Genomic DNA, 19,710 nt, shown 5'->3' with positions numbered 1-19,710 from the left:
AAAGCCCAATTTAACTACCTCTTGTCTCAGTCACAAAATTAGCTGCTTAAAACTGTTAAAATATAAATAAACTATGAAAATTTTCACTAAGCAGTAAAAAAGGTACCTAAATAATCTGAGAAACATATAGGATACAGAACAAAAAGCAGCTCCTCTGGCAGAGAAATACAGCCATCTCTACAGCAAAACACAGCAGCTCACCAGCAGCTCCTTACTAAGAAAATAATTTTTTTTTTATAAGTTGGTGGATTTTTTGTTGAGCTTCAGTTTTTTGGGGCTGGTGAGGGTTTGGGTTTTTTTTGTTTGTTGGTGGAGTTTTTTGTTTTAGGGTTTTTTTTTTATTATAATATGTAAGGTCATCCCAGTGGAAACTTTTATGAGAGCACAGTTCACAGTTCAGTTATGAGAGCATACTTCATTCCTACCCAAGGACTCAGGCCAGACTTCCTTCTCAGGGACACAAGAGCAAGGACTATTTTAGTGTTCTGGCCCTGACAGGGAAACAACAAAAAATAACTGCGGAAAGACACAATCACAGCACTCAGCTGCATACAGGATATCCAGATTTAAGTCCTTGGTCTCCTTGTTCTACATGTCTCCATATCAGGAGCAAAGAAATATCCCACTCATAGGTCTAGAGAGGTGATTTTTTATACAAAAATGTGTACAAAATAGGTATCTATGAGATATTTTTAGTCTACCACCAGTTTTAGAAAAAACAACTTCATTTCAAAGAACATCTTAAATCCCAAACTTCAGCATGACAAGGCTTCTTATCTAGCTTTACCCAAGGAACTGGGGACAGTGGTGTGGGTGAGTGAACATCCAGCTCTCCACTATACTTGGTCCTTAAGGGCACCACTCATACTTCTCAAATGAAGATGATTCCCTCTCAAGGTAGAAAGAATCGCTGGCAATATATGCATTCAAATTGATTCTCACTATGTCCTTGTACAAACACTGAAATTTCAGTATTTCACTTTAATATTTTAATGCATCATTTATGTTAATTTTCTATAAATGGGAAACAAAGAAAAGTATACTCAGTATGAGGAAATACAACCAATGCTTTCTAGTAGTTTTCACAGAGAAATCATCAGAGGCATAGTGCCATGTACTAGGAAGAGTGAGAAACAGACATATTTAGAGACAATGAAACTAAACCTCCTTGTCACAGAAAGTACCCCCAGTTTCCTCTGGGCAAGAAGCTGTTTCTCAGGCAACCATCATGCCAGGCAAACAAACACAGGTTTCCTTTGGAAACAGGCTCTGATAAACACCTCTAAAGCCCTCACTTCAAGAAAAGGGCTTCCACTTTGCAAGATCACCAGATATTCTCCAAGTAGAGGAATGACAAACTGCCAGACATGACACCTCCTAATAAAGCAGTAATTGCATAAGTACAGGCCATCCATCACACGTAAACACCACCCTAACATTAACAACCAGCCTCCAGTCCCAGTTGTTCAGTGTGAAGGTTAAGTCCTGTACACAACAGACTGAATGGGATGCCATATCCTTAGAACTACCAGCTTTGTAATTCCTCCCTCCACAGCCTGCAGTCCACAGCATATCCTCTTCTTGTCTAAATGTGTTTGGTAAAGGACACTCCATTACAGCAATCAATTAAAAGCATAATTACAACTTACAGTCACAATAAAATCTGCCATTTTCACTTAGCTTTCAAGAAAGGAATTTTTTGATGACAGAACAAGAATCATCCTCTATTTTATTTCACAAGATAGCCATGGAATTCTTTTAAGTAAGAAATTCTAAATACCTGCACTTCATACCTAAATTCATACGTACAGACACACTAAAGAAGGGAACACAAGCTAGCACTATCAGGCAAGTATCCATATTGGAAGTACTTTTTTGGATTTTGCTCTTAGCCAAGGAAGCCTTTGCATCTACCCCACTCTGCTTCCTGTTTGCTAAAACATACATTCCCTCAACATACACAGAGAAAAATACTAGGAAATTTTTAATCATGGCTTGAAGAAGAAGCTCTTTTTAAAGAAATCTAGAGGACAGAACACACAGTAATAATTTTTCCATGTTACTCACTACTTGAATTTGCTCTGAGGTAGGAAAGGTAACCAGCACAGACTTGTCACTACCTGATTAGCAATGCATGAATGGAATGTCCAAACACTTACAAACAGAAAAGTTGCATAAGCAGAATAAATTAAAACAAAATATGTTACATTCCATTCTTTTATCACGTGTCATTTTTCCTTATCAAGTAGTGGCACAAGCAGCTTCATTATTGACATTTACTGCACCTTAACTTAAACAAGGTACAGACGGCTATGGCTAATGAAAACACATTATTTAATCTTTCGTCTTTTTTCTTGCAACATGACAAAGATGAAGGTTTACTACTATTTTTCCCCTTTGGATGCATTAAAAAATTGATAAAAAACAAGTGTGGAGAATTTACCTGGCAAAACCATAGAAAAATTAAGCATCAAGAATAAAGCTGAGATTTACAGTGCAAGGTATACACTTGTAGACAGGAGCCCACATGACTTTTAGCACTACAGCTATCTTTGTTAGGACAAAAAATAAGTAAACAAAAAAATTCCCACAATATCATAAGAACTTTCTTTTTAAAAAAGCAATTGATTTCATCCGTGGCCCCAGTGTGGGATTTTAGAATCATTATGCCAAAAGTAAGATTTTTTTTTTTTTAATGCTGTAGCAAAGGGTTCTGCACCCAACAGGAATCTCATCCCCACTATGAGCTAGGAAAATCCACCCATGTGCCCACTGTCCAAAGGCACTGACAGATGCTGCTCACCCCTCCTGAACAGATACATGGATGGCCGCTGTATATGCAGGCAAAATAAGCCTTCATTTGTTAGTTGTTACATGTATTTGGTGTCATACTTGGCCCTAAAATCCTCACCTCTTTTCCACCTGCAAAACAGGTAATGAGAATTAGCAAGGTAGTGAACTAAAATGTCTTTTAGTGTCATTATCACTGATAATCCCTTTAATATGTTTTTAAGAGAGTTAGCAATGACAAACTAAAAAAATATACATGCTCCACTAGTTTCAGAAAAGCTTTTTCAGATGAGAGAGAAATCACAGAATATTCTGAGCTGGAAGGGACCCATAAGGCTCATCAAAGTCCCACTCCTGGCTCTGCACACGGCCACCCCAGAATAATATCATGTGTCTGAGAGCATTAACCAAGCACTTTTTTAACTCTGTCAGGATTGGTGCTGGTCTCTGGGGGGCCTGTTCAAAATCGCCCCCCTGCTCCTTTCCCCTCCCCTTTCCAAAAAAAGGTATCAATTGATATTGATGCAAGATTAGGTATAACAGAATCTCAATTTATGTTAAATAAATCTAATCCCAGCCTCTTAAGAACTGACATGTCTGAAAATAAGGACATGATACACATAGTTCTACATGTCACAAAAACCTTTGCCAAGACAGAACTTGAATTCTGGAAGTGCACTGAACTGCATCACCCTGAAATCCTGTCAGAGCATCTATCCCACAGCTGAAATGCTGCACAAAGTTGGAGCTGTTGCCGCAGTTATTGGCTGTCTTTGAAAAACGGCAGCCTCTGCTTAAGTGGAAATATTGATTCCTTAGTGATGTCTCTTCCCCTACAGCACTACACTGCTTTGGAGATGGATTATCCCATAGAGATAGTTTCACAGTAACTGTCACCAAACAAAACTGAGCTAAATTCAGGGTCCTGACCACATGGATTAGGACACGGACAGCCAAGGAATTGCTGCCAACAATAACCTAAGTGACATCTCAGAGCATAAATGAAACTGCCAATAATGTTGGCCAGAAATCTAACCTATTAAAAGCTGATTTCACAAGTTTCTGCTTCTTTCATACTCCCAACTCCCCAGGCAGTATCTAGTAACAGACCTCTATCTGAGGCAGCGCCTAGAGAGAAAGCAGTTCTGATCTAGAATGACAGTTCCCAAATTCCTAAAGAGTTACAGCTGAATAAAACTAAGATTAAATTTGCTTTTATACTCAAATGGCTTCATCTAAGTTCTGTGTGAACATTAAGTAAAATGTCTTATAGTAATAATGTATATTATTTACATATATTAATACATACATCTATCAACATATATAATAAAGTGCAATAAGTAATATTGTCCTATATACGGAACAGATAATATTTTACGGAAAAATCCCTATCTACACAAACTATAATAGCAACTTAACTGAAATAAAAGCAGGTTCAACCACAGATCTCCATAAATTTATGTTTTGGGATGACCAGAACAAGGACAAAATACTTCTATGAAGTCTCTCAACATCCAGCTACCAAAAGCCAAATCCTGTTAAGTACTACAATTTGTAGTAGCAAGCACTACACAATGATGCGCTTACAGGATAAAAAAATCACATTATGCAACATTCCCTTTGAGCATGAATGCAAAAGGCAGTGAGACAGTGTCTTTGTAGATCCTACCTTTGTGCCCTCAGAAACCTGGGTTACACCAGAGGCCATCCAGCCTCCAGGATACAGCAGTCAAGGGGCACTGAGTGTTAACCTTACTTAATGAGCCCCTTAGTCCAGCATCCATAATACTCTTTTGCGTCTGTGCTCTGACTACAAGGAGTTGCCAAAGAAAAGACATATTTTGGAGCAAGGACCAATTGCTCCAATGTTTTTTCCCATCATGTTCTAACTACACCAGCGAGTGAAGTCCAAGAACAAGAGAGGGTAGATGACAGGAGCTCACGTTTCAACAGAACACCACTGGGACCAAGCCTTAGGGTGATATGGGGAAAGGGAATGTTGCAGAGCTAAAATCACTGCTGGAAAGATAATCAAATTCTTACAGAAAAATTGGCCTTAAACTCCAAACTATTTCAATTACCTTCTGGTGATGGTGGTGGAGGGAAATCCTCTGTGTCCATTCTAGTATATCCACTGCACCTTTAGCAGGCTGGAAAATTCTGCAAAAATGAAGGGAACATGTTTTGTAGATGAACACGATTTCCAAATATTGAGACACTCCTTTTCAATTTGGCCAAGCTCATACCTATTAGCTAATACCATTATGGAAGAGAGGAAATTTGCCTGGCTTCTTCCTTCAATATGAATACAGTCCAAATTTTTATGTACTCAGTCCTCAGTATTGGAGCCAATTCTTTTAATGATCTCAGTAAACCAGCTGAAGAAAGACAAAGTTTTTAAACTATTTTGTACTCTGCAGTTCCCACTGTGACAATCACAAGGAGATTACTAAAATATATTATTTCAATGTCTGTTTGGAGTATATGCTCCATCACAAAATAATCATGAAGAGGTGAAGGATAAAAATTCTAGGAAGCTTATCAGTTTTCATGATGCTTTTCTGTATTCAGCAATCAAAATAAAAAATTTTAACTATACAGTTTGTACACAGCTTCTTTCCCTTGTTTTTTGTTCTGCTAATCTTAAAAATTCTGCTTGAGTCCCTTTACTTCCACTTTTCCTAAGGAGAGTGAAGTACCAGCGAGCAACTTCCTGGGGATCTTTTCTTTCATCTTCTTTTCTCAAATGCCATTGATCTCATGTTTTAAGGAAAAGAATAACTCTACAAAGCATTCCCCTACTTTGGTACTGAATATTCAACTGAAGACAGCAAAGCCCAGAACCCATGAGAGACATCATCCTGCCTTCCCCAAAATGCTGCTTAACAGTGACATTCCAGTATCATCCTGAAGGAAAATATATTGTACCAAGCAAAGCACATACTCTGCCCCCAGCCCAGTTTTACTGTAACTCAAGAGACAGTATGTCAAAAGGCAGATTTCAAAATAGGGCTGAGAAGGAAAAGTAAGTTTCCAAAAGCTACAAAAGACAGTGGAAGAGCCAATGCTGAATTTTCTGTCCTAGTCTTGAGTGGCCCATAGATGTTCATCTGAAGAAGTTACCTCTTCTGCTGGCAACAAAACAGCTCAAGCCCTTGGAAAGTCTCCATAGTCCAAATACGTAAAGATTAAGTTGAAGGAGACAGTGAAATTCAGGGTACAGTGGCAAAATATTAAACTAAATGGATTGGGATTCAAGGGTCAAATCAATCGCCACTTACAGAAAAAGTGGCACTGAATAGAGAAAAAAAATAGGCTTCAAAAAAGGATCCAACCCTAGGAGGCACCAGGCAATGCACCTTCCTAAGATTAGGTTTGCAAGGGTGAATTATCAGGACAGATGTGCCAGGAAGGATAACAACTCTGGTAGCACAAGACCCTTCCATGATGAGACAATTCATAACAACTTCATTTACTAAGCATACAAAATTCCCTTTTAAACTGTCTTAAGCTTTGGTAACTCTTAATCCAGTACAAAATCAAGTATCTTCTGAGCCAAGGCTCAGAAAGGATTCACCCAACATCTGTCAGTAACACAATAAATTCCATTATATGCTTTCACTATACAGTGTTCCTTCTAAAGCTTCTCTACAGTTTATATCTGCAGAGCTCCAAGGCGTGTTCCTGCTTACAGATGTCTGGAATGCATCCTGCCACACCAAAACTGTCAGCCAAAACAAGTGATAGTTATGGTTTGAAGAAATGGCTATTTTCCTGTATTTTTTTAAGCTGCTCATGACTGGGGCATAGGTTTTCAAGTGTGACATATCTAATACCAAGCAAACCTCTGAAAGTGAGTCTCAGCACCTTTTCCAAATGCATCTTTAAGAGAGAAGCTAAAAGGCTTTCAGAATGATTTTTTTTCTCTTTAAATATATGATGTAAGCTTTTAAACATCTATCAAAGTTAACTTCCAACAGTAATTTTTTAAAATCAATTCTTTCCTCACCAGCAAATATTAACAAGACACAGAGCTGAGCCACGGAGCTTGATTTCCATTTTGATCTAGCTCACAGTGACATGCTTCGAATTACACAAGAATTGTGTGAAAGAAGGACACAGACCCAGTGTTAGAGTCCCACCCATTGACCTGCTTGCTCCCATCTGAACAGTGCAGTTATTCACAAGAAGAAAGATACACTTTCTCCCTTAAGAATGCCTCAGGGGTTGATTTATCTGTTACATTAACTCATTTTGAAGCTTCACATATTTTTCACTGCTTTTTAGATGCTGAGAAAAACCCTGGAGCAGGAAAGAAGTTGTGTATTACAGATTGCATTAATACCCTCCAAAAAGAAAATAGCCATATTATGTAGCAGACAGTACATTTATGAACGATCTCTAATAGCATCATATTTCAAAGAGAAGTTTTTCACTCTTCTTTTGAGAGGCCGGGAACTAGCTCAAAGATGTTTAAATCAAGATTAAGGCAGATGATTTAATTTTACTAGCAACACATGGTACGTTTGCATTTGTAGCTCAAGTGCTTTCCATTGATTCTCCTGCTAACAGAGTTACACAGCACAGCTTACAGGTGCATTTAGACAATAATCGTGAAAATCAAAGCTCAAATTAAGCTGAAAGGGACTTCTGAATGCTCTCTCATACACCCAAGACAGGTGTTTTCAGAATTAGGTCAGGTTACTCAGGGCCTTTGTCCCCCCAAGTTATGAAATCCCCTGAAGGTGAAGGTTTCACCACCTCCCAGAGCATCCTGATCCTGAGCTTAACCAGAAAGTCCAGGAAGAGTTTTTCCTGTGAGTCCAACTGGAGCTGGGCTGCAGCAGCTTGCAGCCATTGCCTCTCATCCTCCTGCTGCGCACCCCTGAACAAAGCCTGGCTCCACCTTCTTTCCAACACTGCCTTGGGAAGTAGAAGACTGCAATTCAATCCCCCTCATTCCTTTCTTCTCAAAATGATACAAACCCGGTTCCCTCAGCCCCTCCTGACCTCTTCCCACCCCCAAACATAGCAGGGGCCTTTACTGGACTTGCTCCAGTTTGCCAGTCCCTCACTTGTACTGGGGCCTCACAAAGAACACTGAATTCCAGATGCAGCATTGAGACCACTGAGTAGATGTTACTTCGTTTAACATAAAATTATATTTTAAAAATTAACAGCTTTTAAGACACAGAATATTAAGATTTTGTTACAAAGGTATTTAAAAAACTGCAAAAAGAAAAAATCCTCATTAAACATGAAACACGTGTTATTATATTCACGTGTATTTCATAATAAAATTATGAATATGAATAAATGAACAACTGCCCTGACTTACTCAAAATTTCACAGAGGTTATAAAAATATGGAGCTCTTCTCCTCCATGTAACATTGTTTTCTCAAACATAGTATAACCTCAAAGTCCACCCTTCCAGACTCCACAGCAATCACAGGAACAAGGGGACAGAAAGAAGCTCTCAGAGTTACTTTATTCCCCTTGGCATCCAGATGTGAAAGGAATTCACCTGACTTGGTGCTCATCACCTTCTTTGCTTCAGATGTGGGTAGAGATAGCAGTGACTGCTGCAGGCCACAAAGGTGGTCTGCAGATTGTCTCCTTTGCCCTCCTCCCCCATATTTCCCCTGTGTGCCCCACATGGGGTAGACACAGGGAGAGAGGCGAAGGAGCCCCTGGGCATTTTGACAAAGGCAGCTGACCCACTCTGCTCTAAACATCGGCCCTCACTTCCAATGTCTACTTACTGATGTTTTCATCCAGTCCTTTCCTGCCAAACTGTGAGGAGGAATGGGCAACTCTTGCTCATATTTAAAGATAGTTTTCCAATTTTTTAAGTTCCCACTTTACCTACCCACTTACAGCTGAACCAATCTACCTAGGCAAACCCCAACTATTCCAAGCCTACAAGACTACTGTTAAAAAAAACCCCTACTCATAGCACAATAGCGTGCTTTTATTCCAGATGTTTAGCTAGTAACTTCCTAAGTTTTGCACTAAAAATCATGAATAATCATATTAAATGCATGCATTTTGAAAGGAAAAAATCACAACAAGTCCCTTATCATACTGCATTCCTGAGCAAGTTTGCAATGCCTTCTAAATTTTAAGTTGATGTGTAAGGAAAAAAGAAAACAAATTAAAATACCACATTAAAATCAGATGTTCATGTGCAATGTTTCTAATGCAGGGAAGTCTCCCACAGTTAAAGCAGTCAGATCTCCAATGGCACTCACACCAGAAACCAAAATCATCCAAGTATGAAATGGTGCCTAAGGACAGCTCCCAACACTTCAAATTTTCCACCAGCTACACTCACCTTTGACCATGGAAGCTGGTACTGAAGGAAGTGAGAGTCTGTGATGTTCCACAGCAGACCTCACAAACTCAAAGTGCTAATACCTGCAAAACCTGTGAGACTCAAATTCTGATTCCACAGCAAAGGGCAGTTTCAGGAAATGAAACAAGGCAAAGACACCTTTATACTTATCCAAAGACTATAGAAGAATGTCAACATTCCTCTTTGAGACCCAGTTTTCCTATCTCCTAACCTCTGGTAAATCCTTTTGCCTCCAAGACTAGGCTTCTCAGCTGTGTCTGCATATCTGATTTTGTTCAACAATTTCCTCCAATTGTGGGACAAACAACAGACTGCCAGCTCTCAGCTGAAGGATTACAAATACTGATCAACATCTGCATTTCCACTTCAACAAAACTACTTTCCAACAGTCACTACTTGTGCAGAAGTCAGAATGTAACAAAAATGGGACCGGCACAAGCTCTGCCAAAACTACAAGGCAGTGCAGCATTCAGACCTGGGGGCACAGCACTTATGTGCTGAGCTCCCAAAGGGCACTTTTTGCTGCCAAGCTTTCTCAGCTCTATCACCCTAAGAACTGTAATGGTGACTCACACACTTTCTCTTATGGGTGTGTGCACTGGAACTGCAGCAACATCAGGATTCTTCATTTTTAACACTGCAGAGAGAATGAACATTTTATAATAGGAAACAGAAGCTGAATCAAGGAGATTGATTTCCAGTAAACTGACTTGTGGAGAAAGGTTAGTCCAAGCAGAAATGCAATGTCTCTGAGAAAGCCTGAAAGTCTAAAAATTAAGCCAAAAAATAACATCAAATCAAGAAAACTTGAGAAAGTAAAGCCCCTGAATGTCTAAAATACCTTTGTGGCCACATCACTTAGTGAATATTGCTGTATAATGCCCAATTAAGTCTTCTTCCACCCAGAACTACAGAACTCCCATTGGGAATTAAATCTCACTGAAATTTGATATGAAGACTCTTCCAGCAGCGCAGAGAAATTACAACACAGAAGAAGGCAGAATGTAGAAGGTTAATTTCCTTTTTTTTTCCTCCTGTAGCTCAAGAAGGCTCTCTTACAGACCGAAAAAATAAAAACTGATTGTACAATTTGTTCTCCATATAAGTTATTCCTAAGAAACATGGACTGCAAAATTTTTAAGAGGTGTCTACAGTGAGTATGAATGAAGCAGCCATTTATATTATGGCAGCTTCCCATCCATGCTGTAAGCCATTAAAGTCTGTATCAAGAGTGGATCATTATTTCTTTTCATATATATTTAGTTTTATTAATGGCTAAGAGTCCTGTTCTAAACAGATTTTATTCTTAAATTTAGCAAAGAAAATTACTGAAATCACAGCAATGGAATAAAAAAGGAAGTAAATAGGTTCAGGTAGAAAATTAATTGGAAGCCCATTAATTTTTTCTAATTTCCTGGCTCAGTTAAAGTTGGGTATCATTCTACTTACAGAAGTTCAGACAAGGCCAGATCTGCAGAGGTGCACATTTATCAGAATAAATAGAGAATCCACTTCAACAAAAGCTACTTTGCTTCTTTTTCTTCTCCCCTTTCTCACACCAAACAGTATCCTGCTCAAGGCCAGAGAAGATACAGCAACACCACACCCTGAAAAAGAAGCAATCTACAGAGACACCCCAAAAACATGGCTGAAGATTAGTTGTCTAACCTTTCTTTTTAAAGGGTATTACATTTCTTCACCTAGATTCCTGCTCCACCTAGAGGAAGGGAAAACAGGAGGGAAGCAAAGATTGCGTTTGTAGATTTGTCCATAGGATCCTGATCACAGTGAAATCAGCACTGATAAATTTTTACTATGTATGTTCTTCCCCTCTACAGATTATTATTGCAAGGCAAATTACAGAATCACTGCTTGATAGATTCATTCAGGTTAGCAGGAGGTCATGTAGCCCAACCTGCTGCTCTAAGCCAGGTCCACTACCAAGTGAGACCAGGCTGCTTTATCTACTGAGATAGTCTCAGTAGATAAAAATCTCTGAAGACAGACTGCACGACCGTGTCAGACATCCTGCCACCGTGTTTTGTTGTCCTCCTAGAAAAAAACATTGTCCTTCTATCTAGCCAGAACTACTCTTACTTCAGTTATGACCACAGCCTGTGGTCCTGCCCCCTTCTCATAGTCTGTCAGCTGGTGGGAGCACATTGCCAGGCCCTGTGAAGCTTCTTTCTCCTCCAGGGCACTGCTGCTACTCCCTGACATTGCAGCGGCCTCATGCTGAACTTGCTTGGCGTTGTCCAGTCTCTCTTGTACGAGGGTGAGGTGTGGACACAAAACTGGATGCAAGTGTGCATACTGCAGGTGTGGTCTGACAAGTGCTGAGTGAGAGGAACCCTTCCCCTCCGAGGAGACATTCCTTCCCAGGTGTGTAACCTTACCCTCCTCAATGCCGAATTCCACAGAGCTCTTTCGAGCCAGCTCCTCCCACCTGCCCAAGTCCTTCTGAATGACAGCCTGAATCTCAAGCACACCCACTGCCCACCCTTTCCCCCCACTTTGGTGCCACTTGCAAACTCCATGAGCAAGGGCTGGGGGACTTCCACTTCATGCATAACATTAAACTTGGACACATCCTATGGTGGACAGCTGGGGCTCTCTACCGGTTACCAGCCTCAAGTTACAGCCAGCCAGGCACCTCCAAAACCAATCTCCAAATCCCACCAGGTTTCCAGCCCTGGAGCAGCACACTCACCTAGATCACAATCACATTCTGCAAAAGCAGAACCTTGCTGAATCCAACACAAGCATATGCTTTTATTAAGCTCAGTAGCAATACATTTACTTTACAAATAGAAAAGGCATGACTTAAAAATGTTTGAGGAATGAGAGGAATATGCATAAAAAAAGGAAAGGAAGAGGTTTCCAAACATGCATTTAGGACGCTTAACTTTTTAGTAAATGAGCCTTGCTCCTGTCTTTTGTCCTGGCAACTATGTGAATACCTAAAGTAAGAAGACAGGCATCACCCCAGAATTTGCAGACCATCCAGGAGGTCAAGAGTACTGTAACAAATTGCAAGCCTCTGAAGAATTAAAAGGGAACACTGGCATCATATGCTTTGAATCAAGAATGATCTGTTTTTCTTCTGTGCCACACAAACTGGAAAACTGCATCACTGGGTCAAGACAAAGATCCTTCATGTCCCACACACAAGCAAAATAAAAACATATTAATATTAAGAGCATTTTTCTTAATTAGTGCTGTAATTTGACAGCAATCAAGCAACTTCATCTGGAAAAGCAATCATATTTCTGTAATTTCCTTTTTTAAATTTAATTCAGATTAGTCATATCAATGCTGGATATGAAGGACTACGTTAATTGGAAATATCCTCATCAAGGTTTCTAATTTTTAATTAGAGAAGATCCTCATATGCTGCAGTACACTTCAATTGTGATGTAAACCTATACAGGGTTTAGCTGCATACATATTATTATAATACCTCTGTAATTAGAATTATTATGAAGAGAGTTTAGAAATGCTTTTTTTTCAAAATGCACCAAAGTATCATTTAGTATAGTAATCCTGATCAGCCTTCCATGTAAAAGACAGGAATTTTGTCACAGGGAGGGCTTCATTCTGCAGCAAATAAAGGTCTTAACTTGAAAGAAAAAGCCGCGGAAATGTTATTTATGGATACAGTCAATAAAGCATTTTTTCCACTCCAACTGTACATTAGTCAGACATTCATTACAAAACCAGAATGTCTTGTTTCAACTTGCACTAAATCTATGCATCCTGGTTTCACATGGCATAGGTTGTCTTTCAAGATACTGATGACAACTGATGAAAATTTCCACCAGAAACTGTTTCCAACGATGTAAGTGAAAGGATACACTGAAATGAATATTCAGTTACTACTGCTGCCGGCAAACCAGGTCCTGACAGAGACACTTTACCTGAACATTTTCAGCTCTTTGGGTACTACTGTCCTTGGAAAAGTAACTATGCTGTTTCTCATCGAGGAAAACTCATTCTATCTGATCATTAGAAAATCATCCAGTTGAACAAATGTGTTTCATCTGATGAATAAAGTTATTAAGAATAGAAACAGAGTCTTATTACTAAGTTTCAAAAATATATGGACTAAAATATGGAAATACATTTCTAATAACAAAGTTAAAACACGTGCTCTAGAAAAATAACACTATTTTCATTGATTTTCTAACACCAAAATTTTATCCAAATAAATCAGAAAACAGGTGCTAAATCATTAATTACAGAAAGAAAAAACATAGTAATAACACTTGCAAAGAACAGCCCTTGTCTTCAAAAAAATGTATAATGGAAGCTAGATTCCCACACAAGTGTAAGTTCTGCATCTAGTCCAAACATCAGCACTCTTCACTCTTTCCTTGATTTGGAAATTATCTAGTAGATATCTTTCCTCTCAACCTTCTACAATCTGAAAGTGAAGTTTTTAAAACTCAAATTAGTCAATCCATGGTTTGCAACAATATGGAATACTAAGCCTGAAATTCTAAAAGGACACTAAGGATGAGACTGAGAACGCTTTAGAAAAGTGAAAAATATAAAAACAAGAGACATAAGGTCAAGACTCACTGTAATCCTACCAGGAAATCTAAATATTGCCATCTATTTCTCAGTATGTTATTAGCCCATTTTACAGATGAGGAAATAACGTTTACCCTCTCTCTTGGAAGTTTTTGAGATGCACAGTCTATATCTCAAAGGAAAAAAGTATTCATACAATTTCTGTAATTTTTTTAAGCATTTTGAGAAACAAGGGAGTACAGAAGAGAAACAAGAGTGAATGTTTGACCTTGAGCTTGGATCTTAACAGTTCACATTCATGGTTCAGTCCCAAGTAACAAGTATTGTACAGTACAGTAAGTCACTGAAACAGATTTTCCCAAGATAATGCCCCTATTCAGCAGCACGTAAGTAGAACAATTTATTTTGCTCTGCTTAACTGCTTCACCCACACATTTGACATTAAGCTTCAGGCTTCCTGACTGAGCAGTGAACATGTAGGACATAATCAATGTTGTGCAGTTATGCATCACTTCCCACAGTCTTGCTGATTCAGGCATTTCAGAATAAACATGAATCAAGTTTTTGATCTAAAAACACAAGTTTGAAAACATATTTTTCAACTTTTGTTTAGCATTACTTGTCATCACTCCCTTAAAAACAAGTTCTACTTTTACATATTCCTGGTTTCTAAATAACCTACAATATTTTGGTGCAAGTAAAACTAAAGATTCTTTACAATAAGAAAATGTCCAACAGATGAAAATCTCAAAAGATGTTAATAATAATGCAGCAGTTTTCTTCCATGGATATGTGACAGAACTTGAGTCACAATATTCTGCTCTGCAAACCACACGCAAACACGTACAGTGACGTTACTGAGAAAGATTTGAAAACAAAAAGAACACTAAGATATAGTTGTATAGATCCAGAATGAGAATTCTGGCTTACCTTGCTCATTTGCCTCCTACCTCCCTCTAATGAAGACCCTCTCTCCCTCATGATACTCCCAAAGTCTCCCCTAAGTAATTCTCAGGCTTCAGTTTATGAACCAATCTCTGAAAATTTCCAAGCATCCAGGCTTACAGCTTTTCTACTCACTAAACTACTTCTAGATTCAGAAATGAATTTACCAATATTAATTTTCCACTAACAGATGTAACAATAAGAATGACATTGTATTAAGAGGATTGGGAGTGGGGGGAAAGTATTAGTAACAAATGCTGATTTTAACAAAATATGATCTTAGTATGAAAAATGCCTCCCTCATATGTTGTCAAATACACACAAAATGAAAGACTAATTCATACCACTACCAATGAAACCTCACTTATCATTTCATTATAACATACAAAATGTGCAAAAAGTAAGAACAATTGCATTCACAGCGTTTAACACTGTAACTCCAAAGAAAGTTTCTCTAAGGTACAACTGCCACAATAGATATTCCACAAGAAGCATCCAAGGATAGTCCAGAAATGCACTTACAGCTCAAAAAACCATCAGGAAGCTGAACTTACAGAAAGGTAGTTTAAAAAACACCTTTTAGAGACCATACAACTCCATGGGATCCCTTCTAACATTCTAAAGTAAAACTGTAAAATGGAAATACAATATAGAAAAAAGTGAAATAGAAATCACTGTACAAAAGCGGAAACAAAATTACTGCCCCACATATGTAAATTAAAGAAAATGTGTACCTCACATAGCTCATTTCTCCATCACATACAAAACTCAGAACAGTGTACTACAGATGCACAAATAAACTAACTGCAGCTTTGCACAACATATAAAGCGCAGTCTCAAAGTCTGAATCAAAACTGGTCCTCCTTCTTCTGGACTGCAGCTTTTGCTTCCTGGCTGCTTCAGAAATAGACTGAAGTTTATAAATTTTCTACATCAGATTCTAAAAATAATTTCTAATTTATATAGAAGCAGTTAATAGACTTCCTGTTTTACAAATAAGCAATGTGCTATTCCCAATCGCATTAAATTCCGTTAACAATTATGAAGTTTAACAATAGCCTTTCAGGTTTGTTTTCTTCCTTCAAATGTTTATAAACTATGCAGTGATTCCTAAACAGCTCAGAATCAACCGAAGAACTCCTCTGTTGTTGAGATTTCTTCACAGAATTATAGAATAGTTTGGGTTGGAAGGGACCTTAAAAATCATCCAGGTTCCAACCCCCTTGCCCTGCATGAGGCAGGGACATTTTCCATGAGACCAGGTTAGAGCCACATCCAGCCCAGGCTGGCAAGATAAAGTTTGTTTTACAGTACTCCAGTGTGGGAAAGGATTTTTGCTGTCTACTGATGAGTGAAATCACAGCCTATCGTGCTAAGCATTAGCACAGCTCAGGGTCAAAGAGAGCTCCTCAGCATGGAGAGAAGGAGGCAACCCCCTTGTCAGTACTTTAGTGTGCTCATAACTGGCCTGTCACAGCCAATAGCACAAGACTTGTGCATTTGGCTCCCACATCTCAGAGCTGCAATGCCAGACTGCACACACTCATCATGCAGCACAGGGGCTCCTCTCCATACCCTGTGGCATATCAGCTCCTGAAGGGCAAGCCCACAGGAGGCTGCCAGGGCCCGACATTCAGCAGGAGATGATGGACAGCCCATTGCTCAGGTGTCATCTGCTTCCATGGTCCTTTCTCCTACCACATCCACCTGTGGGTGTCAGCCACAGAAGCCCCACACACTGGAAAGCCAGTACCATCACAAGACACCTGCCATCACTCACACAGTAAGTCACATCTCGTGTACAATGCCACAGGTAACCTAAGGAATCCACAGAATATATTACAAAAATCTTGAAATCTGACTGTAAAGCATCGGGAAATATCAGATTTCAAGGCAGTACCTAAAGAACTACTGTTCCTAACCAGATAAACACATGTAACTAGTTCATGGAATACTAAGCCTGAGGGTGAGAGGGAAAAAAAAAAGACAAGATGGATTAAACAAAGCAAGTCAGACAGATTATCAAGATCAAACAGATCAACCAAGTGAAAAGAACAAAGGGTGCATTGAAGAAAACAGCTGAAAAGCCAGAACTTCTGCCTGAATAACGGGCTTGAAGCTGTAGGCACCAAACATGTCCCCACATTCAGGCAATAAACCTGTGTCTCCTGAGTGCCAACAGAAAATTTTAAAAATGTTATACTTCATTTCTACTGCAGAACAGATTGTTCACTGGGGTTCATCAGGCAGAGTGAAGGCTTTCAGAAAAAATATTTTATTTACAATAAAAATAGCCACAAACTAACACATGTTGGCAGAATCTCACTGTATTTATTTAGCATGAAACAGTTTTTAAGCAGTATTTTTTATTCCCTGACTCATGAAAAAAAGATCCCAACCCTACACCTTTTTATGCTAACAGTTAAACTGGAAGACTGAAACAAAAAGATGCTTTTTACATTTTGATTAAACAACTTAAAACCTCCTAGCTCAAGATAAAAGCCATGATCCTTAGGATCTTTGGGAAAGAAAGGGGAAAAAAAGAAAGAAAGAAGAATTGAAGGACTGAGAAATATGTAAATGAAAGATGACAGAATTTAGGATGGATAAAGTTGTTTTGGCCAAAAATACAAGCAACATGTAAAAATCTTTAAAATAAGCCTTTGCTGTGGTCAAATTATTAGCAGCTGCCTTTCCCAGCACTTGGTACTGCCTCCTGACACAGCTTGCTCACTCACTCGTCCAGTGCATGACTGGGCAATCTTTTAAAGCTCTTCTTAGTTTACCCTGTAAGCACAGGGCATCTCGCAAAAGCAACTACATGGTCTGGGATCACCACAAACAACTACGTAGCTTCTCCAATAGTTGCACCGTTAATTACAGAGAGACCAAAGGAAAAAATACATAAAAGGACAGTGTTACTGTGAATAAGTATTTTTCCCCTGTGTCAAGACAACCAATTTAATTGCAGATGCCAACTAAAAAACTGGTCGACAGCAGCGTTGAAGAACGGGGAAGGAAAGGAACTCCAGCTCCCACGGGAGTTCTATTTTCCATAGCCGCGTCCGTAGCTGATGGAGAGGGGAGGCAAGCTGGAGCCGGCGGCTCCCCACACCGCGGAACACCAAGCAGCGCACACGCGAGAAATCCCCCGCGAAAACCTCGCGGAAGAAACTTCACCACAGCCCAGCAGCGAGAAGTTTGGCCAAGGATTTTACGGACCTCTCGCATCCTCGCTTCAGTGACCCACCTCGCTCGGGCAAATCCTATTTAATGACAATCTCACACCATGCGTGTCCCCCTTCTGCCCCAGCGGCTGCCGCCCCGGGCCCCCGCAGCCCCGGCGAGGCAGCCCCCGCCCCTGAAGGGTGTCTCCGCACCAAACATCGAGCCCACCCTCCGAGGGCCAAACTTTCCGTGACAGCACCGGAGCAAGGGCCCGGCGCGAAGCGAACACCCACCTCCTCCGCCGCGGCCGGAGCCGCCGCCAAACGCACCGAGGCGGCCGCCGCCCGGCACGGCCCGCTCCGGCCCGCTCCGCCGGGGCCCCGCCGGCTGCCCCGCTGCCCGGACACGTCACTCAGCCCGCCGCGGAGCCCGCAGCGGCCGCCGGGCGGAGCTCCTGAGCGCCGGCGGGAGCCGCCCGGCCCGGCCCGGCCCGGCCCCACCTCACTGCGGCCGCTGCTGCCGTCAGCGCCTGCCCGGGGCCGCCGCTCCCGGCGCCCGCCCCCGCGAGGCCCGGTCGGATCCCGGTTGGCCCCGCCGGTCGGGCGGGTCGGGCCGGGGCGGGGCGGGCACCGCGTGTTCCCCCGGAGCCCGCCGCATTCCTGCTGCCACACGTGACACGCCCCGGGGCGGGAGCTCATCCCGCCGCTCGCCCCAGGCCCTGCGGGCGGGGGCAGCCCCGCCAGGCCTCGGTGCACGGGCGGCGAGCGGAGCTGCCCGGCTGCGGACACCGGGGGGGCAGCCGGGCCCGGAGTGGACAATTCAGCACGCTCAGCCTCATGCTCACGGATAGCCCCTGAACGCGCCAGGGTACAAACTGGGCCACGGCGCTATTTTGGATTTTAATCTCATTTATAACCAGAAATCCAGTAAGTTTTCAAATTAAATGCTATCTAGAGACGCTTGCACCTCATGCCAAATTTTTTTTCTTTTTGCATCCTTCTTGCGTGACAGTCCTCACAGTGAGCACCTCTGCAAACCAGCCCTGACGAGCCAACCACACAGCCATGTGCCACAACCAAAGCCTGTGCCACTCAAGCCCGGAATGCTTGTCCTGAGAGTAACACCAACCACTTGTACACTCAGGACTGACCGTGCCACTTAATTAAAATATAGAAAACCTTTACAAGATGCAATCATTTTGCAAATGTGTGCATCACAATATATCCATGTACACATCTGTCACACTTCAATAAAAATAAACGCTCTTAAGTACATTAAAAATTCTTAAATAAATTATAAGTCATTACAACTATTCAATGTTGTTAAGTATTATCTGAAATCTTTGGACCACTTTTAAGAATAAAATCTTTGAGCTAAATGCTGTTCAAAGATCCATGTGTCATCCAGCAGTGATCCCTACCTATTTAAGTAAACTCATTCTACAGTGAGTAATAAAATACACTCAGTAAATAGTAAATTCATTATCATTACAGGAAATCGCTACTAGAAAAAGGTGGCATTTGACATTTGATTAATCCACCTTTTCCCTACATTTTCCCTTTGTCTGTAGTTTAACAACAAAGATTTACAATTATCCAAGTGTTTGTGTGCGTTCATACAGTCTGAATCACAAAGTTTTTTAAATTATTCCTTTCAAAAATGTTTCCATTTTCACAAAGTTATTTCTTTTTAATGCAGTTCATCATGACATTGACTCAAAATAGCTTTCATATAGATCTAATTGTCTTGTTTGCTATGTAAGAAAGCCACATGTCAAAGTTAAGGCCAGGAATACCATTATGGTGTTCAGTTCATATCCGAGACCTCTCAGTTCCATCAGAGACCATTTTATCCTGTTTTTTTTTTTTTTTTGTGATTTTTAAAATGTGTTACATTTCACTCACACCAAGCTATCATT

General features: G+C 40.5%; 1 protein-coding gene across 3 annotated transcripts in view; it reads right to left on the bottom strand.

Moving 5' to 3' along the window:
• ARHGEF10 (Rho guanine nucleotide exchange factor 10) overlaps window positions 1–18,134 on the bottom strand; it is a 111,206-nt gene extending 93,072 nt beyond the window's left edge. For all 3 annotated transcript variants that reach the window (XM_030946624.1, XM_030946625.1, XM_030946626.1), the window contains exons 1-2: window positions 18,086–18,134; window positions 4,872–4,950 (exon numbers count right to left, since the gene is read on the bottom strand). In XM_030946624.1, coding sequence (XP_030802484.1) covers window positions 4,872–4,911 — 40 coding nt within the window. In that variant the 5' untranslated portion in view covers window positions 4,912–4,950; window positions 18,086–18,134. The remainder of the gene's footprint in view (window positions 1–4,871; window positions 4,951–18,085) is intronic.
• Window positions 18,135–19,710: the final 1,576 nt, after the last annotated feature.

Source organism: Camarhynchus parvulus, chromosome 3 (assembly GCF_901933205.1).
Source record: "Camarhynchus parvulus chromosome 3, STF_HiC, whole genome shotgun sequence".
NCBI lineage: Eukaryota > Metazoa > Chordata > Aves > Passeriformes > Thraupidae > Camarhynchus > Camarhynchus parvulus.
The sequence above is the reverse complement of the archived record's forward strand: the minus strand, read 5'-3'. Positions and strand labels throughout refer to the sequence as shown.